A 13,495-nucleotide genomic window follows, 5' to 3' on the forward strand; every position below is an offset into this window, starting at 1 on the left:
CTGAACCTGTGTTTCTGGCACACGGACGTCGTGTATACTGTATCTCTCTAATCTAAGCTTTACTTTCAAGACCAATTGCTCTAGTTGTCTGGGTGGAAAGGTTAACATAACAGGAACACAATGCAGCCCTCGAGAGCAACAAATATTTACTTTTTATTTATTTACTGAAATATCCAGGTTTTATTACTATACCTGACTCCCTAGTGTCAAAGCTTATATTAGTGAAGATGTCACGTTGTTCACGAAATGAGGAATAAATAGATTGGAATTTTTTTAATGATTTAGTGTTTTTTTCACCCTCTATCTGGTAGAAGATATTTACTTAGAATGGAAAATATTCACAAAAACATTACGAATAGTCTCACTACTGTTGTGTTTAATTATATATATATATATATATACACATGTATATATATTTTTGTTAATTACGTTAACAAAACCTAAATATCTAACCTAATCTTTGCCAAATTATACATAGAAAATAGTTTATTTACGAAAAGAAACGTTTATAATACACAGTACGTAAAAATTTATCTATTCGTCTTAAGGGACGGCCGCCCCTTCAACGAGCCTGGCCTGAGGACAGGTTTTCCCGCGACAATAGTCAACAAACTTCTCTCGTGAGTCACTCTCTATTTTGGCTTAATATCGCGAGGTTTTGAGTAGATTCCCTTAAAAAAAACGGAATGCTGCACCTTTCTACCTACGTCTCTTTTGTTTCGCATTACTTAAAGTTTTGCAGGACAAAATATGGACTTGTTCTGCAATGCAGGTCACTGCGTGGAGAAACGTTAGGGTGAATTTTAAGAATTTACGACAGAGTAATTACTTACCTTATGTTGTGTTGAAGTTACAGCACTGAACCGCCAGTCCTGCACTCCTGGTGGTACACTTCCAGTCATGAGGTAATTCCACACTTCCTTCAGACTTACGTTCATCAGACTTACGTTCATTATCGTTCATCTTACGTTTACTGTGGCACTTATCACCGCCACAGTAAAAAGTCACTCTCAAATGTACAGGAAAACAGCTTACCAATCCTCTCTCAACCGATATGCTGTCTCACTCAAACACTGAGAGGGGTAAAAAGGAGCCACCCAGGCCCCTCAGCTAATACGTCACGCTCGTTACGGAATCAACCACTCCACCACCACCCACGGTATAGGTATAGCGAGCATAATAAAGAAAGAAATCACTAACAATTAAATCACCTTAATGATATTGTCTCTGCGGCTTAAATAGGTTAGGTGGCTTAAGTTCGTAAGTTTTCTATTTCAACCGAACTGTTTATGACCTTTACGGAATGTCAAATCCAGAGAAATGACTGAAACGAGAGCTCTGGTTGCTAGACCTGCTAGACTGCTAGAGTTTGTTTACATGCCCAGGACGCTGGATGCCACACACTTCCAAATAAACAACTGAAGCATGATTCTACCACCTGGGGTAACACCACGGAAGCCTCGCATTATAGACAATCTTTGGTGAATTATAACATACGTGGGATAGTTGGATTATTTCAGGCGTAGGTTAGACATATATATATGGTTGAGTTTGGTGGATATACAGAGGCACTGCTTTGTATAGGCCAATAGACCTGTAGTATCCTTTATTCTTATATTTTTTAAGCATTGCGTTTAATTAATTAATTAATTTATTTATTTATTCCACTTATATAAAAGGTACTGGGTTGAGAAAGCAGATACGTTGGGGGTTCGAATGTAACTACCACACATAAACGAACAAATCCACAAGGGCCGTGACGAGGATTCGAACCTGCGTCCGGGAGCATCCCAGACCACACATAGCATTTCGTTTAATGTCATGTGTCGGTAGTTATCGCGGTCGGCGAACCCATTATTCCTGGGTTCGATTCCTTTTCGCAGGGCGAAACGTTAGGCCACGTTTCCTTCCCCATTATGTGCCTCTGTAACCCTTTCCACTACCGCCCACAAGATGGGTATGGGGTGCATAATAAATGAACTAAACTAACCTAACCTAACTAACTTCACCTACTTCTTTTGTTGACCCAGCAGTAAACTGGGTGCCTGAAAGTCGTTAGTTGTGTCCTAGGAAATGGTCAGTCCGGGACTCCAGCAAATTTTTACAAGCTTCTCCGTCCTCGTCAGTGGGACATTATTTATCTAGCCAGTTGTGACCAGCGAAATTTTCTTGGGTAGTGAGTTCCTCGTGCTGCATTTCACTGTTTTAGTAGTGACCTGCTTCTGCCAGTCTGCGAACGTTGTGACCATTAATCTTATTGGTCTCAGTTTTTAATTACGTGATTCATCACTTTAACACTAAGCAGTTTGTAAATGTTTATTAATGCTATACTTTTCACTCAGAAGTAATACCATTATATAAGCTAGCATCCCTGTACAACTCGGGCATAATATTACATCCATAAGGGAGCCATTGAAAAAGACTTTTTGTTGACACGAGGAAAAAGACTTTTGGTCGACACGAGGAAAAAGACTTTGGTCGTGTTGTTAGTCGCCATCAGACTACGCCGCACACATTGTTATACACAAGTCTTCACTACTACACCAAAATGTTGTAGAATGTGAATGGGACAGTGAGGAAATGTGGATATCATATAAGGTGATAGTGAATAGATCTATAAAAAAAATGAAAGAAAATAAAATTAGTTACTGTAATGCTCTAATAATTTTAAATTATCTTTATTAATTTACATTTTCAAATATATCTAATTTTTCATACAGTGTGCGTGTCATTACAGGGAAGTGAAACACAGTGTGCTGTACAAAATATATTTAATAAATTTTCAGTGCGATTATAATTATATACAAAACAAATATATGTAAGAGTTAGAATACAGAGTTTTTTTTAGTAAATATTTACAAAAATTCCTACAACTGCTTTATTTCTTAGTGTAAATATACATAGCTACCAGTGTCGTTGATGAAATATACCTCCGTCCTCTATCATGTATACATGTCTATCGTGTATACATGTCTATCGAGTATACATGTCTCTCACATGTATACATGTATACATATACATGTATGTATACATGTATACATACATATATATATATATATATATATATATATATATATATATATATATATATATATATATATATATATATATATATATATATATATATATATATATATTTATATATATATATATATATATATATATATATATATATATATATATATATTTATATATATATATATATATATATATATATATATATATATATATATATATATATATATATATATATATATATATATATATATATATTGCATGTTTTAATAAAAACATTTCCAAAATACTGAACCCTTTGTTTAACTAATAACCATTAGAATATTTACATGATTTCTTCATAAAACATATATAGACATTGTTAGTCAAATTCTAAATTCAATTTCTATTTAGCAAATTCTCGTATCATTTACGACGACTCATCTGGTGGCTGGCGTCTCAGTCAATCTAGGGCCAGATTCACGAAGCAGTTACGCAAGTACTTATGAACGTGTACATCTTTCAGCAATCTTTGACGCTTTAGTTACATTTATTAAACAGTTTACAAGCGTGAAAACCTCCCAGTCAACCGTTGTTATTGTTATAAACAGCCTCCTGGTGCTTCGAAGCTCATTAACTGTTTAATAATTGTAAACAAAGCCGTCAAAGATTGAGGAAAGGTGTTCACGTTCGTAAGTGCTTGCGTAACTGCTTCGTGAATCTGGCCCGTGGTCATTTACCATGTTAATACGTCATCAAATAACCAAACATACACATAGGGAGATGACGACGTTTCGGTCCTTCGTGGATACTTATCAAGTCGAAACGGGTTCAACTTGATAAAGGTCCAAAATGGATCGAAACATCGTCACCTCCAATTTCAACAGCCCCGAAATACATGCACGTTCGTGGGAGCTTTTGCTTTTGTAAACATCTGCTTTTTTGGGAAAATTGATTCTGTCAGTAAAAAGAAAACTTTTGTGCTGGCAAAAATTCTGACAATAGCACTCGTTTCTGGCTACTCTCGTCCGCATTTTCACCTCCAAGAATTATCAATAACCAAAAATTTTTAATGATCAAGAATTATTCATGACACAATCGCCACACTCGACCGTTTCATGGAATATAAATAAACGCATATAAATAATTATCAAATTAAAATCTCGGAACAACAGACATTCAGGAATAAAATGAGAAATAGGTTATTTAATCCCCATAAATATTCTAGCCAATGGGAAGCAAAGATAAATGAATTCACGCGATTACTGGTGAACAAAGCGCATAGAAAACTGACGGAGATGACAGTGGCACACAGTTGGGTTCATGATCTTTTTCTAATCATGCAGTTCTTCGCAAGCTTTTTGCTATTTGGACGAGAGACACAAGTATTAGTAGACAGAGATGAGGATACATTAGATATTCCTTCTGGAAAGATGCAGGATTAGTTAGACATACATGTTAATAAGTTGAGATTGAAGTGTAATATTAAGACAGAAATCACAAATTGAGATTGTTATGTATGAGAGAATTTGTGGGAAGAGATTTTGATCTAACATTAAGAGGCTTAACATTCGGCTATTTTCAATTTCATATCGTGGAAAAATTGTCATATTATCATCTAATCGTAAATATCAGAGATATTTTGATTGAGATTGCCAACCTGCCACGCCTTAGAGCGTAGCAGGTAAAGGGTTTAGTTAGCGCGGAGGCGGGCCAGGTGAACGGTGTGTACCACGGCTCTAAGACGATCCAGAACACTCGCCTTATCCCCTATACTGTAGTGTCGATGCGGCTCCTTCTCCTTAGAATCATGGTCATCGCCATGAAGGATTGTTTGCATGCCTTCAGCTGCCTTTTCTCTTATTGCAACAATTAAGCGAGTCAGACGTTGAGGATCGTCGAAATCTTCGGCTGAAATGAAGAGGGAGGCGGCTTCGCTGCTGATGGAGGGTACAGACGTCCGGGTATTGGTTGAGGATCGTGATGGGCTCTTTCGAGCGCCAGTGTCTTTGAGACGTCGAGTTTCTTGTCCGGAGTCAGACGTCAAGGAAGGTTTTTTGGGGCGCTGGGTTTGTGATGTCAGGCTTGTGACTGGCGGAGAGGAAGAGGTGCGTGAAGATGGCTTGGGCTCCGGGGGAGACGCACTGAATAGCCTTGGCTGCCTAGACGTTGGTTGAGCTCTGGTTGTGGGTAGAGTTGTGGTCCTGGGCCGAACTGTGGTCGAGGTTCGATCACCTATCGTGGATCGAATTCCGCCTTTGGGTTCAACTCTGGGCGAGGGTTGAACACGACGGGGCGTCGGCACTACCGCATTATCAAGCTCCTGGTGACTTGTATGTCTCGAATCATGGTCATGTTCCCCATCTTTCTGATCCTTGTGACCCTTCCAGTTCTCCCCTCGCCTAATACTTTCCACAACCGACTGGCCAATCTCAGGGGCGTCTCCTATGGGGCCGATGGAAGCCCTCAAAGCAGGGAAATCAGGATGCGGATCATAGGAAATGAAGACATGGTAGCCCTTGTCGTCGGCTTTATAAAGCACCGTTTGTAGTCGATTATCAGGGAGCGCCACTCTGAAGCGGCCTCGGGTCTCCTCGCCTACACGCGCCTCGGCTCGGTCGTGGAAGTTCCCGTCTTCAGGAGTATCGACGGCATAGGCGAAGGAGTAGTCTCCAGTCTGAAGAAGAATATGTGAAATTACAAAACTGCTGTGGCTAAACATTAGAGCATTATAATGTTGTTACTATATTATTTAAGTAGAAAAGTTGACATACAGAGTTATATAAACATAAACAGTTTATGCTGTTTGCTAAGCATAAACAGCATTAGTTTACAATCCAGTGGCTTGACACCTGAGATGTCAAGGCCAGGTGGGTAGGGTCATAGGCCTCGACTAACAAAAATTAGGGAAAGTTGACCTAATATATGTCCAGTTATGGGTCAACTCCCACTGACACTGTGGGAGGTCACAGTGTCAGTGAGAGTGTTATGTATACATTAATGTACACACAAACATCACATACATTCACATAAGCTCTTTCGATTTGTATATTTACATACATATCATTGAACAATGTCTACAAGGAATACATAAGTCCGAATACAAATACCTGTACTGGATCCTCACAATCACCTTAGAATCTGTACTTCAGAAATCGGCAGGTACAACACAAGCAAATATAAACAAACTAAATTTCGTTTTATCAGTGATGTATTCTACAAAACATTTAGTAAAAACTTCTGAAGCTTATCAAAATGGTATACAACGCTGGAGTATGTTAACAGCATGATTACAGACACTGTTGTGGAGTATTGCACGATTATAGATAGAATAGTGGAATATAAGATGATAACAAACAATATTGTGGAGAATGGCATGATTGCAGACGGTATATTAGTGTTGCATGAAGTCAGATATTATTATAGGATATAGCATCAGGGTGCATATAGTCCAATCACCTGGTGTCACTAACGCTGTCACAATCATCACCTCCACTGATTGGTCAACAATACCAATACCTTTACTGTTCCTTTGGTTTTTGCTTCATTCTGTTTCTTTCTTTCACAATCCCTTCTTCCTACCACTATTAGAACTACTGTAGAAATATTGTTGCAATAATACTGGTTAATTATGGTAATAAATGACAATCTCCAGACAAAATCCATGTTTGGGTTTTACAAATCTGATTGTTCTCAAAAACAGTTAGTTTCCAAAAATAAAAAAATGGCGGCGTGGGAGTTCAGAAATCCAGTTGAACAGGTGGTCGAGAACCCAAGGACAGCTGCGAGTCGTGAAAGGTCGGGCCAATTGTAAATGACTGAAATGGTGGGGAGAGAGAGAGAGAGAGAGAGAGAGAGAGAGAGAGAGAGAGAGAGAGAGAGAGAGAGAGAGAGAGAGAGAGAGAGAGAGAGAGAGAGAGAGAGTGTCAGATGTGGGAAGGGAGAAAGAGTAACAGGCACAAGAAGCCTCCTACACTACAGCCATTGAAGCCAGCACGCAGTGAGTAACAGGTAACAGTGAGCACTGTATTTTGAGTCAATATTCACCGTTACTAGTCACGCACAGATTAACCACACAAGCCACACCCGACCATCCCTCACCGACACACTCCACCAACACCCACTAACACGCCTACACATTCCACCAGCACCAACTAACACACCCAATCACCAGCAAAATCAACTAACACACCCATTCCTCATCATTTCCCATTGACACCTACACCCTACCTAACACCCACTGACGCACCCAATCCCCACTACCACCCTACGCCCCCAAGGTGATTGACGCAAGGTGATTGACGCAACCGTAACGACAGCCAAGGAAAGAACCACGCCCCGTCATACGCACATTAAATAGCGATTATTACACACGAAGATGGCACTCGCGGCCCCTCCTGCCTGTCATAGAACCTCAGAACTGCGCAAGAGGAGAAGAACTCAGGCAATGCGGTAGTTGAATCGGCTTCGCAAGTCACTGAATTCGCCTAGACTCGACGTGGGCGCGACGACTATGCACAGATAACTCGTACTTACTTCAGTATTGCATGACAAAGTTGCTTCAGCCGTTACACAGACAGACAACCGGATAATGGCTAAAGACGGTTGTATACGGAAGGCTGTAGAAAGTTGGGGGATGATGTTTGGTAATTTGATGTAATGGTTGGTAATGGAGTTGGGGTCAGTACTTCCGAAGGACGGAGGTGATTGGATGACGACGGGGATGAGGATAATGTATCTGGATGATGAATGGTTGGAAGATGTGATGACAGTGGGTAAGGGAGCAGCGCAAACGTATTAAGGAGGCAGGAAGCAGCGTTTCTGGATGACAGGGAGGGTAAGGACAATGACTATGGATAACTGTAGGGGCAGTGTTTCCAGATGACGGTGAGGGTGGAGTGCAGCCACTCTGGATGACGGTATTGATGGGGATAGTGCTTCTGGATGACGGTAATGCTGGGGATAGTGCTTCTGGATGACAGTAATGATGGGGATAGTGCTTCTGGATGACAGTAATGATGGGGATAGTGCTTCTGGATGACAGTAATGATGGGGATAGTGCTTCTGGATGACAGTAATGATGGGGATAGTGCTTCTGGATGACAGTAATGATGGGGATAGTGCTTCTGGATGACAGTAATGATGGGGATAGTGCTTCTGGATGACAGTAATGATGGGGATAGTGCTTCTGGATGACAGTAATGATGGGGATAGTGCTTCTGGATGACAGAGAGGGTTAGAAAATGTTTCCAGATGACAGTGTTGACAGTGTAAGGATATTGTCCAGGGGAAAGTAGCTTTGGGGGTAGAGGTTTGGTGGTGGTGATGTATAATAATGAGCAGAAGATGACTGTATTCAGTTAAAATGTAACAGTGAAGCCTGTGAATACCCAAACAAGCTCATTCAGTATTCACTCATTCAGTACTAGTGAAAATACAACTTAAAATTGCACATATCTATTGAACACAAGCAAGCATGCAAACCCCCAGGTCCCAGCGTACATTCATAGACCTTCAAGGCGAATATACAACTTTCAGAACAATTCACAAATAAAACCCTCGAGAATGACTCCCGGAGCACAAGACTCTTAAACTCCTGGATCTGTGCAAGATATTTGCTGTTTAATGATGACCTGTGATGCCACTGTTGATAAAAGGGGAAAGTAAGAGAGGTGAGGTATCTCTGCTTCTATATTATGACCTGAATTGTGTTCTTCGTTTACCACTTACAGGCTATTCATGCCCGTGCCACCATTGGGTGGCTTAATCTTCATCAATCAATCAATCGTTGTTCGTTCGTAAGAGCGGTGTAGCGAGGAGCTGCTTCATCCGCTTTCTTCCACACCGCTACACACCAAACTCAACAATGGAAGCGTGTTGGTCGATCAAGGTTTACATTCATCAAAACACGTAAGTATCCATCTACGAGACCTGTACATTTATTTGTTTTCAATCAAAGCGGTTTAGTCTGAATTGTCGACATAGTTACGAAGCGCTACGAGGGTTATCTAAAACAATAATAACCTAAAATTGCTAATTTTTTTAGCAATTGCTAAATTTAAGCAATTAAGCAATTGCTAAATTTTAGCTGCTCGATTTTTTTTTAAGAAATACATACTAAACCACCATGATCGACAAAAGATGTACAGGTTTCGTAAGTGGATACGTAAATGCTTGATGAATCCTGGCCACGGATTCACAGTGACACACGCATGTGTATTGAGTCATTTCACGACCTAAACATTCGATACGATCACGTTTGTGTTTACAGACTGTTTAAATAATAATAAATTATATATAATAAATTATAATAAATTACGTTTGTGTTTACACACTAATTAACTTATAATTATTAATATAATACTGCTTCAGTAGCAACACAGGCAACCTTATGCTTCAATGCTTCAGCTGCGCCCTGAAAGATTTTCCTGTCGCCTGAGCATACTTCCTGGAGCCACACGCCTGAGCATACTTCCTGGAGCCACACGCCTGAGCATACTTCCTGGAGCCACACTCCTGAGCATACTTCCTGGAGCCACACTCCTGAGCATACTTCCTGGAGCCACACGCCTGAGCATACTTCCTGGAGCCACACGCCTGAGCATACTTCCTGGAGCCACACGCCTGAGCATACTTCCTGGAGCCACACGCCTGAGCATACTTCCTGGAGCCACACTCCTGAGCATACTTCCTGGAGCCACACGCCTGAGCATACTTCCTGGAGCCACACGCCTGAGCATACTTCCTGGAGCCACACGCCTGAGCATACTTCCTGGAGCCACACTCCTGAGCATACTTCCTGGAGCCACATTTAAGAGCCACATCAGCGGCGTCGCGTGGAGCAGCTTGCATTAAGGAACACGATAAGCATATCGCGAGTCAGCCCTTGCCAGAATCTCCCGGATAAATCGTCTTAGTCACCTGAATGTCGAATAAATTTGTTAAGTGGTCAGGCAAGACGGTTACCTGTCATGTGATACTTTTACTGTATGTATAATGTGGCATGTTAAAGTGTTCTCACTGCATTGTATATTGTTGATGTTGATATTGATGTTGATGTTGATATTGATGTTGGATTGTTGATATTGATGTTGTATTGTTGATATTGATGTTGGATTGTTGATATTGATGTTGTATTGTTGATATTGATGTCGATGTTGTTGATATTGATGTCGATGTTGTTGATATTGATGTCGATGTTGTTATTGTTGTTGTAAACAACGGGACATCAACCCTATTCCAATTTTGTCTTATTTTATATTTAAAGGCTGCGATAATGAACGAAAAATTTAATACAATAAACATATGTGATGAGCTTAAACGCTGGGCTCAGAGAACAACCTGAGACACAACACTGTCAACAGGAACTGGGTTATGATCTCTAACTATAATGTCGAGTGTCCAGTCATTATACGATTCAGATCTACCGGTAAGAGGTACCTGGAGCTCGATAAGAGGTACCTGGAGCTTTACAATTACTTGATCCAATTCCTCGATCAAGTTGCAATTACTCGCGTAACCTTGAGGATATCCTCATAATGCGTATAATGTCTGTCAGTTCAGGCTACTGATCAAATACCACTGAATGATTACACACAGAGATCACACCAACGTGATGCATCAAATGAACAAATCCACAAGCATCCACAATGATTAACCATCCTGTGAGATGAGGATTTTTAGTATCACATGGATGGTCCTTAACACAAACTATGTCGTTCATCATATAGACTATGGTAGCTGCATAAGTGATTCCTCTCACCCTAGTTCGAGGCGCCTGTTATAAAGGAAGTGATTGGTTCAGCTTCAAACTCCGGTTACATGCGCTTAAAAGGTCAGACGCGCTGTAAATTATTCAGGTTGTAAATAGGTGCATCATCTACATCTGGAGCGGAAGTTGTGCAAATTAGAAATCGTAAATTTCCAAACACCCGTGAATCAAGTTTCTAAAACTGAATGCAACCATAGTAATATGAGAGAGTGAAAGGACTGGATTAGTGCCGGGTTCACTTCCAGACTCGAAACCCCTTGGGGGGAATTTTGTTTTTTCTTGTATTAAACGTTAGGAAAGTTGTAGAAACGCTAGGAAAGAAAACATCTCAAATATCGCTACAGTGAATATACAAATCCAACTGAAGCACCGTTCACAGTGCAGTCTACACTAGAACTACTGCAACCTGACGGAGAGGTAACAGTAGTCTCGGAGATTTTTCAAAGCACCTGCGATAAGTCAGGGGGGCTACGGCTATTAGGCCAATTTTCATAATGTTGGTGAATGCGTGACAAAGAAAGATAAAGGCCACGAAGTTAACCTGTCTCTCGTGACATTTATACATGAAAATTGAGCATTATCATCAAAAGCAAACAGTTAAAACTTGAAATTAAAAAGTGATCCAAACCATCTCTTTGTAGCAATTTACAGAGACTCACTGAGGGGGAAGGAGATATATTTAAATTCATAATATATATAAGCAGATATAAAGCAAAGTGCACAACTGGACATTAGGCCAAGCGGTAAAGTGCTCTACGGCTTGTGTCAAGAGCCAAATACTGTGGTACCTGTGGTAAGCATTTGTGTCTTGCTCCTAGGAAGTTTCTGTCCCTGCACCTTATTTGCCTAGGCTCTCTGTCCTCGTCTATCACTTGAGTTTGTCTAAGATGTTCGTCTTACGTGATACCTGCACGAGGAAGGAGTCCGCATGTAATTGCAAGAGCCAAAATATCCTTTATATCCACAGATCATGTCTCCTCGTTATTTAGATCATGATCTATGATCTATGTCGATCTATGTCGTTATCTTGTCTTCTACGGCGCAAAGCAATCTACTCTTAGATCAACCCTGTAATAGGTTGCCTGTCGGCGCCTTTCGTGCGTGTCGCGATTGGCACGTACCTCCGACAGTGTTCGTGACAGGCACGGACCTCCCCCAGTGTTCGTGACAGGCACGGACCTCTCAGTGTTCGTGGCAGGCACGGACCTTCCAGTGTTCGTGAGAGGCACGGACCTCCCCCAGTGTTCGTGGCAGGCACGGACCTCCCAGTGTTCGTGATATGAATGTACCGCCACCGGGCTTCGAGGGAGGCAAGTGTGTCTCATCCTTCGTAATAGGTAAGACGTACTCATGCGTCCATGAGTACGTCGTGTCTCAAGTCTACATGAACCTTCCTCTCATGCCGTCTACTGAGCCGTAACAATTCCTCACTTTTCCTTCTATCTAACATTTGCTTTTCCATTCTTTGCTATGCACGGTCTAAGTCCTTTGCACGAAATTTATTGTACCATGCAAGTTGCTCTCACGAACCTCCTTCGTCAGTGTTTCCCACGATTCCTCCTGAAGCGTGTAAACTTTATTCGTGTCATCTGCTCCAAGTTTCTCTCACGTTATCTTTAGTTTTTAGTTTCTCTTGCGCAGTTTCTGTAAGTAAAGTTCTTTCAACATGAGCTGTGGGAAGCAGGTTCCTTAAATTTGTGCCACGATGTTTCGTTACAATTTATGAAGATTCTGCTAATATCCTGAAGTGTTCTCAGGATAGGTCAGAGTGTTCTCAGGATAGGTCAGAGTTCTTATTCGTGGCAGATGGTTTCCTCGCATCTCCTCTGGCTAGTGATTTTCTCTGATCTTCCGTGGAAGAGTTTCCTTCATTTCCTCCTGGAAAGTAGGTTACTTACCTCCTAGAGCAAATAGATTCATCGTATAGCTGGTGCTATGGGAGTGTTCCCTCACCTAGCAGGGACCGGTTATCTTGAGATGATTTCGGGGCTTTTTTTAGTGTCCCCGCGGCCCGGTCCTCGACCAGGCCTCCACCCCCAGGAAGCAGCCCGTGACAGCTGACTAACACCCAGGTACCTATTTTACTGCTAGGTAACAGGGGCATAGGGTGAAAGAAACTCCGCCCATTGTTTCTCGCCGGCGCCTGGGATCGAACCCAGGACCACAGGATCACAAGACCAGCCTGCTGTCCGCTCGGCCGACCGGGACATGAGGCATGACAGCCGCAATGAAAGGGAGATTGAGATACAATTTTCTGGTGGAAGTACTAGCTTATATTTGAGGTCAAGTGAGCTGATATGACGAACACTTTTCCTTTTAATTGTATTATATAATTTGGTAAATATTTATTTTTCGTCGAGCTTCCAGTCACATCTACGACCGCTATTTTTCTCCCAAATATTTTATCTATAAAAGGAAAGTTTCTTAGTTGATATATTTTTTTTAAGTTCCTTTTTACATATGTGGAAAGCAAATCCTTCTTGCCTGCCTCGCACAGGCTCCATCAGATGTCTCGCTTCCTGCAGGTTGGCGTTCAATCCCCCGACCGTCTAAGTGGTTGGGCACCATTCCTTACCCTCCCCCGTCCCCTCCCAAATCCTTAGCAAGTGCTATATAGTCATAATGGCTTGGTGCTTTCTCCTTCCTTCCTTCCCATGTTTTGGATAAGTACCTCTCCCATCTCTTGAGGTAACTATAAGTTCATACACCTCACCTGAGCAAATATGCTAG

General features: G+C 41.3%; 1 protein-coding gene across 1 annotated transcript in view; it reads right to left on the bottom strand.

Annotated features, from left to right (window-relative positions):
• Positions 1-3,255: 3,255 nt before the first annotated feature.
• The window catches only part of LOC123768720 (uncharacterized), a 35,137-nt gene continuing 24,897 nt past the window's right edge, over positions 3,256-13,495 (bottom strand). The window contains exon 3 of the mRNA XM_045759417.2: positions 3,256-5,671. Within this exon, the coding sequence (XP_045615373.1) occupies positions 4,688-5,671 (984 nt within the window). The 3' untranslated portion in view covers positions 3,256-4,687. The remainder of the gene's footprint in view (positions 5,672-13,495) is intronic.

The sequence above is a fragment of the Procambarus clarkii genome, chromosome 83, assembly GCF_040958095.1.
Source record: "Procambarus clarkii isolate CNS0578487 chromosome 83, FALCON_Pclarkii_2.0, whole genome shotgun sequence".
Taxonomy (NCBI): domain Eukaryota; kingdom Metazoa; phylum Arthropoda; class Malacostraca; order Decapoda; family Cambaridae; genus Procambarus; species Procambarus clarkii.